At 29.0% G+C, this 14101-nt stretch overlaps 1 protein-coding gene across 1 annotated transcript in view; it reads left to right on the forward strand.

The window, feature by feature from the left end:
* LOC124533509 (protein scarlet-like) overlaps window positions 1-14101 on the forward strand; it is a 28970-nt gene that overhangs the window by 4204 nt on the left and 10665 nt on the right. Inside the window, exons 3-6 of the mRNA XM_047108846.1 lie at window positions 2828-2876; window positions 3706-3755; window positions 6243-6379; window positions 12011-12181. Of these exons, the coding sequence (XP_046964802.1) occupies window positions 2828-2876; window positions 3706-3755; window positions 6243-6379; window positions 12011-12181 (407 nt within the window). The remainder of the gene's footprint in view (window positions 1-2827; window positions 2877-3705; window positions 3756-6242; window positions 6380-12010; window positions 12182-14101) is intronic.

The raw sequence follows: 14101 nt of genomic DNA on the forward strand, positions 1-14101 counted from the left end.
TCTGCTGAGACCTTAGTAATTAATGAATAACTTGTCTAATCAAACTTAAAAAAATATATATAAAAAATAATCTAGTTTTGAATTCCAAATTGATTTCGATATTCGACCTTTTGAACTAAGAGTAGCGATATACGGAAAAGTATCAACTTAATTACAAAATATATTAAAACAAACGTCTTCGGTGACTATTGATTTAAAACAAAAATTCATTCGAGTTTCGTTAAAAATAACAGGAATTTGAGAGACGTCTGCAAATTAAAATAAAAAAGTAATTTTTATGTTAAGTTGTAAAGGATATTTCGATTTTCCAGACAAGTTTTAAGAGGGACCAAATTTTAAAAATCGAATGGAATTCATTATAATTTCTTTCGATTTTTAAATCTGAGTGGTTTTGTATATGTTTCTTGCAGCGGCAACAGTAATTAATTATTAAAATGATGGAGTATCATTATTGTTGTTGTCTTAAGAGATACTATAAACGGTTAGTAGTTTTATTTGCTTAATTTTAGGACCACCAACAAAATAACATTCGTAATATCATACAGTTAAATGTAAGTGTTGTCTCGCTTAAAAGTTACCACGATATACGTAAACTTGAATTTACATTCAATGAACAATTCAAAAGTACTTTTAAAAAACCTTTTAAATAAAAATATAAGGCAAGGTTTACATTATTGTCAACACGTACACTTTCCGCGAAAACATTTAACACAAATCACGGCACACGGCACAAGAATTACCATGTAAAGGTTGCAATTATATTCCTTTCCAAATCGTTCGAATAAAATAATTTTATTTCTCACGATCATTTTTTTAAGTATATAATATTTATTGTATTTAGTAACAAAAAAAAATTAAAAAAACATAAATTTATAATATATGCAAAAAGGTCGAGTATGAAATGACGTATGTTTTAAAAATTAATTGACTTATCTTTCCTGCATATGTTGCCGAATCTTACCGATTTTAGTGACTGAGTCCATTCATATGTCCATTTGTGTGTGATGTCCATTTTAGTGAGTGAGAGTCTCAAAAGAGACTAGTTAAAAACACACACGCCATCCTAGTACTTATGTGTGATCAAACAAGCTGCACTCTTTATGCATGATCCGACAGATTAATTATTCGACTTGGCTTGAGTTCAAGCTTTCACACCAACAACATAGCAACACCTTTTATACTTTTCGATCTAAAATCCAATGAGGTTTTATTAGTAAAACACGTGTTTGAACCCTGACTTGATTTCCAGACCCATAAAATAGAATAAAGACCAGGCGAATCTTTCTAATATTCAAATTATTTTATCACTAATATGCAAATATAAGCAAAATTTGCAATTTTCAAAAAGTAGCTGTTTTAAAATCTTAGCAATCAAGTTTCAAATTAGTCAAAAAAATTCCACTTTACAACGGTGCATCGTGCTAACGATTTAAAAATTCTAGACAGGTTTTCAAACTAATTTTTGTCTATCATCTAGACGAAAATTAGTTGCTTGACCTTTGAAATTATACATATACCTATTTTTTGTTTGTACTTTATGAATTGTTGACCATTCATATGATTGACTTGAAACTTAGTTATCGACACTTGCACGTAGGTCTGAAGGCATATTTAAAGAACGACGAACTCGATCGTGATGCAATTTAACACAGATAAGCAAGTCACACTGTTGATGAATAGAACATATTTGTTGCAATTAGTGTGATTTTAGAGTCGAGACGGCCCAGTGGTTAGAACGCGTGCATCTTAACCGATGATTGCGGGTTCAAACCCAAGCAAGCACCGCTGATTCATGTGCTTCATTTGTCTTTATAATTCTTCTCGTACTCAGCAGTGAAGGAAAACATCGTGAGGAAACCTGCATGTGACAAACTTCATAGAAATTCTGCCACATGTGTATTCCACCAACCCGCATTCGAACAGCGTGGTGGAATATGTTCCAAACCTTCTCCTCAAAGGGAGAGGAGGCCTTTAGCCCAGCAGTGGGAATTTACAGGCTGTTGTTGTTGTTGAACAAATATATATATCAATAAAATAAAATATTTCTATCGATAAATATTTACATCGACTTTTCATGATTACTTTACGTACAGCATTACATTTACTTTTTTTATATTTCTGTCATACATTAAATAATTAAAAAAAATAATAGCTTTATCTTTGAAAATATAAAACATGTAAAAAAATATTGATATGACTAATGATGGGAATTTTCAAATAAAATTCAATAATAAATGTTTCATTATTAATATAACTTATATAAAATTAAATGTTCGATAAACTATTAAGTAATATTTATAGTATATCTATAATAATTAATAATATTTTATAAATATTCAATTTTCAGTACCTCGTTAAGAACATAGTTTACAACATTAAGAAAAAATTGAAATCATACTTTCTAAGTGAATTTTAATTGATTTAAAAAGTATTATTTATTGAAAGTATTAAAAATGTTAATTAATGATAATGCTCTGTAGATAGGTTTGTTAGTGTTTATTACAAACCTAAATTTAGCTAGCTAAAATATAATTATTTTATAGTTAATTTAATTTAGTCTGTAATTTTAAGTAAATAAACACACAAGATTTGTAAACAGGATGATATAATTTATTTCAAATATTTTTTAAAATATTCATAATGTTTTGTCCATATAGTATTTTATGGCGATTATAAATAAAGAATCAATTTGAAATAATTACGTGGTGCTGATATCTGAAACTTTTTAATGATCTTGATTTTCTTACATATTTTAATAATGCAAAATAATAATTTTTTTGCTGACCTTCTTTTACTGCTTTTGATTATATCCGTGTTTTGTTCACAGTTAGCGGTATCGCAAAACCAGGTACGCTGGTCGCTCTGATGGGGCCGAGGTAAGAATTACTTTTTCCCTATAAAAAGGTATAATAATAATTATATTATAATTAACATTTCAATTTGTTTGAAATACAACTTGTGGTCTTTTTGCAAGCCCATAGGGATAGTAATACTAAATTAATAGACAGTCTATCCCAACAGCAATGTTAAATGGACAAATGACCACCTGATGGTAAATGGTCACCACTATATGCATTCGCGCTTTAAGACATTCTTTACATCAATGCGAAACCGACTTTGGTACTATGACGTTATATATCCCTTGTGTGTTACACTGGCTCACTCCAATGATATCCGCATTTTAAGTGTCTTGTCTAGACAGTTTACTGTTCACAAAAGATCAAAGGAAGTGTCATAATTGAGCTGTTTCAAACAACTTATCGTTTATTTGAAATAATGTGAATATAATGCTGACTGTTTATATGTATTTGGCTCAAGTGATAATATAAGCTTGAATAAAAACCTTATTTATTTACTCGATGACATATGAACAAAAAATGACGATAAAAAATTGAACGAATATAAGAATCATAGTGCAGTTTATTTATTGTCACTCTATCGCATCATAAATATGAAAATAAAGGAAACAGATAAACCAAGACACATTCGGAAATATTTTTTGTTCTATCGTTATTATAAAATATAGCTTATTAAATTATAAATAATGCATTTTTTATAGATAACCTTTTTACGTATACAAACATGATATTAGATCAATATATATTCATTGTTTAATTTATCTCACAACACATATACTTATATGTGTGTATTTATATATATTTTATATGTAGTAATTATGTATTTATACGTTTTGTTTTTTTACAGTGGAGCTGGTAAAACGACGTTGATGACAGCATTGGCTCACAGAAATCCTGGTATGTCCAAAAATATTTGACCTTTTTTGAATATATATTCCAAAAAGTGAATAGAAAAAAACAAAAAAAAAACAACATAATAGAATGATTGAAACGATATTTTGTTTTAACTAAATACACGTTTTTTATGTTAAAGAACATTATGTGAATAATTTTACACAAAATTGAATTTTGAATTAGGTCAAAACCATTAAAAAAATTTAACCCATATCGAATGTAATAATAAAACAGGTTATGAGATAATTTTTCAAAATGTCGTATGTAAATTGACCTTTTTATTAAATTGGCACGTGCCAATAAAATATGTTTGAATTTGAATATATTATTTTTGAAAATATTAAACTCGCTCTCATAGTAACTATGGAACAGACATCGACAGAGTCTTTATTATTTTAATACATCACGCGAGAAAAAAATCACGTGACATTCTGTCAATCGTTTACATTAGCGCGAATGGAAATTACATCTGACTTAATCTTACATACTTAATACACTTGATTTATATTCTTAATAAAACCTTAAAATTTCTAATCAAATTCCTTCTGATTAAGATTAAGAGTAATAGTAAACGACTTAAAGAAAGAAAAAGAATTAAGGAATTATACTTTTTTCATAAATTTATTGTTTCGATTACAACTTCTTTTTTAAAACTTACAGCCTAGGTAAATTCTCTGACACTTTAAATCTTTGTTTTTTTTTGTTTCTTTTGTCTAAAGTTTTATGCAAATAAAACTCTAGGCAAAAGCCGAAAGACCCGATTATGTCATTACAAGTGATGTCGCTAATATCTTTGAGAAATATATTTATGTTATTTTTTCTAATACATGCCAGCTATCGGCTACCAAGACACTTTGTTGAATTAATATATATTTCATTTTGGCTCCCATTCGTTGTTTATTTTTATGACGCATTTACAAGATGTTGATATAATACATTTATGTATATTTATGACCAACAGTATGAATAATATCTTAATTGTGTTACTATCATTTTTTTATTTGTTTCATTATACAAAAAATCAAAAGTAAAAATAATGATAAGACAATGACATATAAAAATAATAATAATATGAATAAAAATATCATAAGTTAGTTTTTTATACGAGAAAATCAAATATTCATTATCGATTTATTATAGTTTTCAAAATTTTATCATACCGGCCAACCTTGAACATTTTTGAGACCGGATAAGAAATGTATTCATATTACATACTTTGGGGATAAAAACGGAATATTATAATAAATTCTTAAAACATATTATACATCGATTTGTGTAGGAAATTTATATCAAAATTAGCTAATGTCGCCGTCTGAAGGAATATGTCTTAGGAATAAAAAAAAAATAGCTATCAATATTTTAATTAAACTTAATAACTATTTCAGTAGCTTAATACTTTAAGTTTGTTGTTTATCTATTGGCACTGTTTTTTACAATAGGTATATTTATCATTAGGTGTCCATTTTCATCAAGTCATTCATCAAGTACTTTTCTAAAACATAAATATTTCTTATTATTATTTATGAGAACAGTCATGAACCATACTAAACCAAGTTATGTCCTCATCCTCATTCGAAAGCGGTGGAATAAGCTCCAAGCCTTCACCTCATCTCTCAGTAAGGTGGAACTTTTGCCAAGTAGTAAGACTGAATGATTTCGCGCAGGCTGTAAAGACTTTATATAAATCATTTACGCACCTAAGAGAGTATTTGAAATACAATAATATGAAACTAAGACACGAAGTATTATAAAATACTGAGTTGTCCAGAAATCCCAATTAATTGGTAAATTAGAACATTAGTTTGAAATTAAGGATTGTTTATACAAAGTCTGTTTTAATATGTCTGTTATTTCATCAAACCTTTTAAATAATCCTGTCGATCTACGCAAATATTCTGCTCGTATATTTTTAAATGGGTTAAATGCGTTTTTAAGAAGGTCGCGAATTTATCCTCATAAACTTATACAAATTTATTTATTGTGCATTACCATATTATAATTAATTTCTGATAAAATTAGTAAATTATAGTTATGATTAAGTAAATTATACCTAATTAAGAATATTCATTATTAATTACATTTCAAAATGGCGATATTTTAATTACCGTAGAACGTAATGTTATTTAAAAGCTGACCTGTATTACCTATCCTTTTTTTCTACAGATAAAACAATCTCAATTTGGGTCATAAGTCAGTTAACAAAATTAGCGTTCAATTCAATTACATATACATAATTACCAGATTAAAAATAATAATAAAGTTGTATTATTATTACTCTAAAAATAATATTTAAGTGATTAATAATTAATTTAAAAAATAAATTACATATGCATTATCATTTGGTTACACCTTACAACGTGATATAGTTGGTACATATAATGCTATTTATTCAAATTAGAAAGATTTTGTATTGGTTCATCAGGCACTATTTAAATAGCACAACAGATTTAATAGCAATGTTTCTTTAATATTTATATTTTTTTACATTAGATGACACGATAGTCGATGGTGACATAGTAATGAATGGGCTCCCCGTGAGTGATTTCATGCACAAGGAGAGCGGATACATGCATCAAGACGAACTCTTCGTTGAAAATCTTACAGTGATGGAACACCTTACAATTATGGTAAGTCAAAAATCGAAATACATTTTATTCATGTAGACTACAAATATACAAATAATCATAACAGGATGGGATATTCGACATTGTCTATAATAATCATAGGATACACGAATGAAAATGGCTATTATGGTAAGCCGGTTCAATCATATTACGAATGGGGTACAAAGCATTCTCAAATGACTTTTGTCACTTAACCTAATGTTGTCATCACGATCGGATTATCCCTAAAGCAGTGTATGTCTAGTGGCTCTACAACGGCTAGGTTCTCTAAGCAGGTTTGTTTAAATAATAAAATGAATTCTTAATAAAATTGTTTTGGGTAAATATTTATACCATTTGATAGTGATGGGAAGCTTTGAAAATAGCGTTGTGGAAGAAAACAAAAATATTAACTTAAGTACATTGCCTTTTCACGGCTAAACCGGCTCTGAATTTACAATATTAATTAATATTATATTTGTTTTATATGAACATTAAATGCCTAATCTAGTATTTAAATTACTTACAAAATTTCGCAAAACCACTAAAGTTTCAATATAGTATTAAAAAACTAAAGATAATCTTTCAAAAACACATAAATAAAGGTATTTTATATGTTAATACGTTTTTTATATATCTTGGATAGATTATTCGAATAAAATCTGAATATTACATATCTTTAATCCGCATGTTATATCTGGATTAGCGAGATTTTGAAAGGTCAAGAGCTTGAGAAAATGAACGAATGTACTCAATCTTAGAGTTATCTTTTTGTTTTTTTTTTTATCAGTTAACGTGATAATTTATTCAATTTTAAAACAAATGCATAATATTCATGTAGAATTTATATGCTTTTTGAAATGCTTCGTTCGAATATTATTTATATTTTGATTATTTTAATACGTTATTGATATTGTATCTCGATTTAAACAAATGTAAAGAATCGTTCAAGCGCTAAATCTATCGGAATATGTAATACGACGTATAAATTATTGTACACGATATCTGAAAACATTTTTTGGCGCTCAATCGAATATTATAAATGTACTGATTTGGAAACACTGAACTGAATTGGAAAAAATGGTATAAAGCAAACATCGGACAAATCAACCCCATCCCTTCTGAAAACTGTACTATTTAAATACTTATACTTTAAATATTTACATGGTAATTTAATATTTTTTTATTAACTGCTTTTTTATATGCTGACTTTCGAAAAGATATTATCTCCATAACTATATAGACGCTTGGCAGTCTAATTCTATTCGAATAGGAAGAGATCGCCTTTTTAGTAATAAAACGACATTACTTCGTTATATTGTTCCGCATTTAAACCACATTATTTTTATTGTTTAAGTGTTTGTGCCAATCATTCATTCAGATACATACATTTTATAATAAGTATTATAAGTATTTATTATTATGTCAATGTACACAAAAATCAAATTATACTTTATTGAAGTAAGCATTTACAAGCACTTTTAAATCGGCATTTAATAAACTATATTAAGTGACAACCACCGGTTGGCATGCAGATTTTACCGAGAGGAACCGGCAGGAAACTTCTTAGTACTTACTCTTTTTCAAAATTTAAAAATACAGTCATGTTCGTTAAATACAATTACATATGTACATAAAATAACCTGCCTAGAAGTCAATATGTATTAGCTCCACTTTTTTTATCATGTATATAATCTTGTATTAAATTATGTACCTTTTTTATCAACTGGTTTGAATTTTTGATACGTCACTAGATATCGGATAATGTAGCTATTTGCAAAAGACATATTTATTTATTTTTTTAAAAGTATGCGTCAATATTGATGGCACATTACACAGCATATTTATTTGTTAAGATTATATTACAAATACCTTTTAAGAAATAACTGATGCAAATTATAATTATACATAATATAACAATTGTAAACGAATACTGTTTAATAGCCGTTTAAAAACTTTTAAATGTTTATAGCATAAATAAATAAATAATAAAATGTTGTTGTTGTTCTGTTTGTGATTCTTAGCAACGGTTATGTTATTTTAACGAGAGCGTGGCATAAATAAAATTATCGGTCAAAGGCGTGAACCGCTGTGTAGGGTTTCACACCGTGTTAAGAATTTGCATTGTTTTATTGTCAGAAAGGCAAAACCGCAAATAGGATTGACATTACCCGATAGTATGTGATCATCGCTACTAAATACTAATACATATCACACATACTAGTTGTCCGCAGCCTCGCTTATCAGGGGGTCGGTTGTCACGTGTTAGGCACAAAAAGTATCCTATCTCTTTCCTTAGAGTTCAAGTTTGTTTCACACAGGGCTTTGTTCAAGCCCGTCTGGGTAGGTACCACCCACTCATCAGTTATTCTACCGCCAAATAACAGTACTCAGTATTGTTGTGTTCCGGTTTGAAGGGTGAGTGAACCAGTGTAACTACAGGCACGAGGGACATAACATCTTAGTTCCCAAGGTTGGTGGCACATTGACGATGTAAGGAATAGTTAATATTTCTTACAGCGTCATTGTCTATGGGTGATGACCACTTACCATCAGGTGGCCCATATGCTTGTTCGTCAACCTATACCCTAAAAAAAAAGAAAAAAGGGGTTCGGTCGTGAAAGAGCGACAGATAGACAGACAGAGTTATTTATAATAATAGTATAGAAGTAAAAATAAATCTGTGATAAGCAGGTTGAGAGATGGAGGATTTAAGTGTCCCATGTGCTTACTGTATGTATAATGTGCGAAGTAACAAATGTTAGTGTGACGTCACATATAATCTGTATATAAAGCATGGTAATTCTAACAGTCTCAAACTTGTCAAATTGTAATAAGTTCAGAAGATATGCGTGAACTAATGAACAGACGGTCATTCATAGCATGCCTTAATCCTTCGTAGTCGCAAAACAGCGCAAAGAAAGAGTCGTTGGAGTTTTTTATTATATTTTCGCAAAAAAACCAGGTTTTCTTATAACATATAACATAAAATCAGAAAAAACTAAAACTCCAAATTCGTTATTGAAATCAAAATGTAAAAAAAACACGTTTTACGCGACAAAAAACTATGCTGTCAATTGTAATTAAGTGGCACTTAATCGCTTAAAAAACATCTCATCATGTTAAACTATGTAAAGATGTTTTTATATTTTAATATATACATACTTAGCCCGGACACAAAAAAGTCATAAAAATTTATATTCCATGAGGCGGACGCGTGCCAAATTCTAAAAACGTCTCGTGGTAACGAAAATTATCTTTAATTTCGTTTCAATAATATAATTATTAACATCTGAATATATTTAAATTTTCGAAGATGATTTTATCAAAAACATATTTAAATTAAGTTAAATTAACATAGAATTGAAGGCACGTGTGTACCAGGAAACATACTAAACTATATAATTATTATTAGAAGAATTTGAAGATTTTTAATTTATTAATTTACAGTTCTTTTCATTCAATCTAATACCTCTGCCATGAATACCACCGCAATAAAGCGAGGAAATAATTCGTAGAAGTATATACTTAATATAATAATGTAATAAAGAGACTGCTTATTTATTACACTCATATTTAATTTAAAACCCTTCATTATGAATATCCTCCATCAGGTCGAGTTATATGTGAAACATTTTCGAGATATGTATATAAGGATCAATTTTTAATAGATTTATAGTTTTTTTTAAATAAGACGTTGCTTATATATTTGAGTAATCCTAAATATTATAGTTGATTGATGTAGCCCTTAATATTCATATCTAACAAGACATAAAACAACATTCAAGTTTACAATAAAACCAACGATAGCCTTGAACATCGTTAACAATATATGTGCGTTTATAACACGAATATATACATAGGTATAAATAACTATCGTAGCAAGCAAAGGCATCCTTCGAAAATCAAACTTGGAAATTGGCGATGTGATCTCTAGTCTAGTCTTCAAACAATTGTCTTAGTAAAACACTCAAAACATATCTGTGCTTACATTTGCTTCTGCTCTGTCAGATCGTAATCGAATAACATTCATCATCTTTTTCGGGATCAAGCTTTCAAAGGAAAAGCTGTAAAACATAATTCGGAATGTTTTCTTAAGCATCAAAATATAATTTAAAACATCCCGAAAACAATATCAGTAGTCAAATCAAACAGATTACCATGCTCATTATATGAAGTATCGCATTTAGAATAAAGCTGGCAAGGAGTTATTTTCCATAATAATATATATAGAAACAACAACCTATAAGTTACCTTACAGCTTACCATAGATATCATCACGTCCATGAACTATCATTTATAATAAATAGCTATATACAAATACAAGTTTCCGTAAGATAAGAACATTGATGAGTATTAATGTAATTCATTTATAATTATAAGTACTTTATAGTATCGGTATATTTTAATATATTTGAATTGATTATTTAACATTAGCTACCCACAAAGCTCGCGATTGTTTTTGACGTAATATAGGTATGTCGAGTTGGAAAAATTAATCGTTATGGTATAAAATTATATATTACAATTTTTATTAAAATTTATGCGTAAAATAGTGGTAGTTTGATGGTTAGCTCTAAATACATGAAATGTAAGAACTACTAAATACATCGTCATCTCTTAGATGTAAGGATGAGTTCACTCACTAACATCAGAACTGGTGGTAGAATAATTGATCTATGGATGATAATCTATTAAATTAGTTTCTAACGTTAGTGCACCGTTGAAACAATATGAATCCAAAATTTTCATTTAACTATGGTATCAATTTCACGTCACGATCGAATATCCTAAAATCCTTCTTGAAATGGGTATTTTCTATCACATATTCGATTACATATCCGTGTTTCTCTCTGGATTCAATATTTTGGCTTTATTGTTGAAACAAATAGTCAAAAAATCAGATTAAGTACGCATACATAACATAATCTAAATAATTTTCATTGAACGTGTTTTTTTTTTAAATATGATCTAACATGGCGTATCTCCGTTGCCAGAATCATCTTCATTTTTCATATTTAGTTCCGTTATGTCTAGTTAGTATGTATAAGATGTTACTTAAAAGATGAATCACTTAATACCATGTGCAATAAAATACCTTTTTAAGCATTCCGTTTTAATTTATTGTGTTTATCATATGGTTTAGTTCGACTTGATTAATGATGTTTCTATTAATTTAAATGTTCGTATAAGAATTGTTAACGCACATGCGTAAAAATACTTCGCAAGGTTATATTAATAGTAATTATTTATTTGAATCTAACAATATATTTTATATACGAAATATACGATCTTATAACGAAGTTATTTGCGGTTTCACGGCCGTATTAGGTTACGGCACTAAAAATCAGTGACCTGGAAATAAAGCCGGGCTTATTCTTAATTATCGAAGCCCTCATTAATGCGGTATAAAATGTACCAATTTTTAATGTTTAATCCGATTAGGATCCTCAATAAGGGAGGTCTAAATAACTAGGCCTGTCTTTGCGGTTGTCAGGTGACATAATTTCTGATAAACTTTATCCTTGGAAAAGATTGAAATATTTTTTAAATATACCCTTCTATTAAAAGAAGTTGAAGTCTCATGTGCATTTTATCTTTTGTTTTATGAAATCTAAAAAAAATGTTTTATATAAATGTTCCCAAATCTTCTAGGCTCGACTTCGTATGGACCGCCGAACAACACCTTTGGCCCGTCGAAGACGGGTCAACCAGCTAATGCGGCAACTGTCGTTATATGGGGCAAGAAATACTAGGATTGGCGGTTTGGATGGATTGAAGACGCTGTCGGGAGGCGAGAGAAAACGACTCGCTTTTGCTACTGAGGTGAGCATTGTATTATGAACTTTATTCATCTTATTCGCCATTTTGAGTAAGAGACGAGTACTCCGACTATGTGGTCATTAAAAACAAATGTTCGTTGAACTTTGCTATATATTTTTTTGCTGTCATCAATATGTGACATTAGACATTTCGTTAATACGTATGTATATTTATAATGTCATTGTCCAACGATGCTGGTTTGGTAATTAATAACTACAAGTATGTTGACATTGACAGCATGACATAATTTTATACCTAATGTAAGATTAACACAAGGACTTAGAAGTACCTACCTGTGTACATATAGGTATTTGAATGAAACATTCATTCATATATTTATTCTTCTATTATCTTTTATAACAGTATTAATACTCCAGTAGCGTAAATAGCCCAATCGTTTATGGACCGCCCAGCGATATGAAAAGTCGCATATTCGATCCGACTTCTAGAACACGCTTAAAGTTTACCTTAATTGAAGTGTAATATAGAATCATTACAGTATTATTAATAATTCAATAAAAAGGTATATTGCTGCAATATTTAAATCTCGTCCGATCTCATACTAGGATCTTAGAACCCATCCATACTCAGTCCCGGATGACACAGACTATAAATTATTAAATAAAGTGTTTTTTACTTCAATAATAATAATTATTTTGTACTATTATTTTTGATACTATTTTTTCCGAGTGAGACGTATAAAATTTCTGTAAGAAAAACGTATACCTACTTATTTCGTATATAGCATAAAATAAATAATATTTCTGCAACTGTAACTTAGATAAGATTTATTAGCATTTTGAAAATAAATTACGCAGATTATTCGTGTAGTGGCTGGTATTCAAATGAGCTTTGTAATGAGCTGGTTTTAGATTGTTTTTAGACGTATCATTAGAGTAGATATTTAAAAAACAATTATTTATAGTAATACATAGAGACCATTCCAATTGAATCTACAATTGCAGATATTTTGAAAATAAATATCGTTTTAAATAACAACAACTGATGATTGCGGGTTTCAAACCTAGGCAAGCACCGCTGTTTCATGTGCTTAATTTGTCTTTGTAATTCATCTCGTGCTCAGCGGTGAAGGAAAACATCGTGAGGAAAACTGCATGTGACAAATTTCATTGAAATTCTGCCACATGTGTATTCCACCAACCCGCATTGGAATAGCGTGGTGGAATATGTTCCAAACCTTCTCCTCAAAGGGAGAGGAGGCCTTTAGCCCAGCAGTGGGAATTTACAGGCTGTTGTTGTTGTTGTTGTTGTTTTTGTTTAAATAACAAGTGGTTATAGATAGGAATTGAAAATAAATTAATACATGCTGTTAATCGTCATCGAAAAGATACCCCTTCTTTCCTAATAAGACTGTATTATGAATCAATTTTGATTCTGAACTAAGGTCAGAATATCTTTAATGCTCCCACGTCAATTGGTAGCAGCAGTTTTTATTTCAAGCGTACATTCAAGAAAGTGAAAGTAAAAATTTTTATAGTTACGTTTTATTTTTACTGTTAATAAAGTAATTCGACGAACTAATACTGTAAAAAATATACAGAATGATAAAATATAAAAGATTAATATACATGCATTGCAATTTATCAATGTGTATATTGCTTCTGACTTTAAATCGTTTAAATTATTACAATATATGTGGTATATATTTCAATATATTATTGAATCATGATTCTCACGTCCAACTAGCTAAAAGTTTATTTATTAATGCCAGTAAAATGTTGGAATTATAAAATGTATTTATTGATTAATACATAAAAGAGATACTGATCACACTTATTAGATTAAATGCAATTGTTTTTAAGTATCATTACTTTAATAGACTATTTTGTGGTAGTTTATTGGAATGTTCGTTGAATCGGTCTTCATCTTGGACCTATGTCTGATTCGGAACGAGAAATTAAA

Source organism: Vanessa cardui, chromosome 11 (assembly GCF_905220365.1).
Source record: "Vanessa cardui chromosome 11, ilVanCard2.1, whole genome shotgun sequence".
NCBI lineage: Eukaryota > Metazoa > Arthropoda > Insecta > Lepidoptera > Nymphalidae > Vanessa > Vanessa cardui.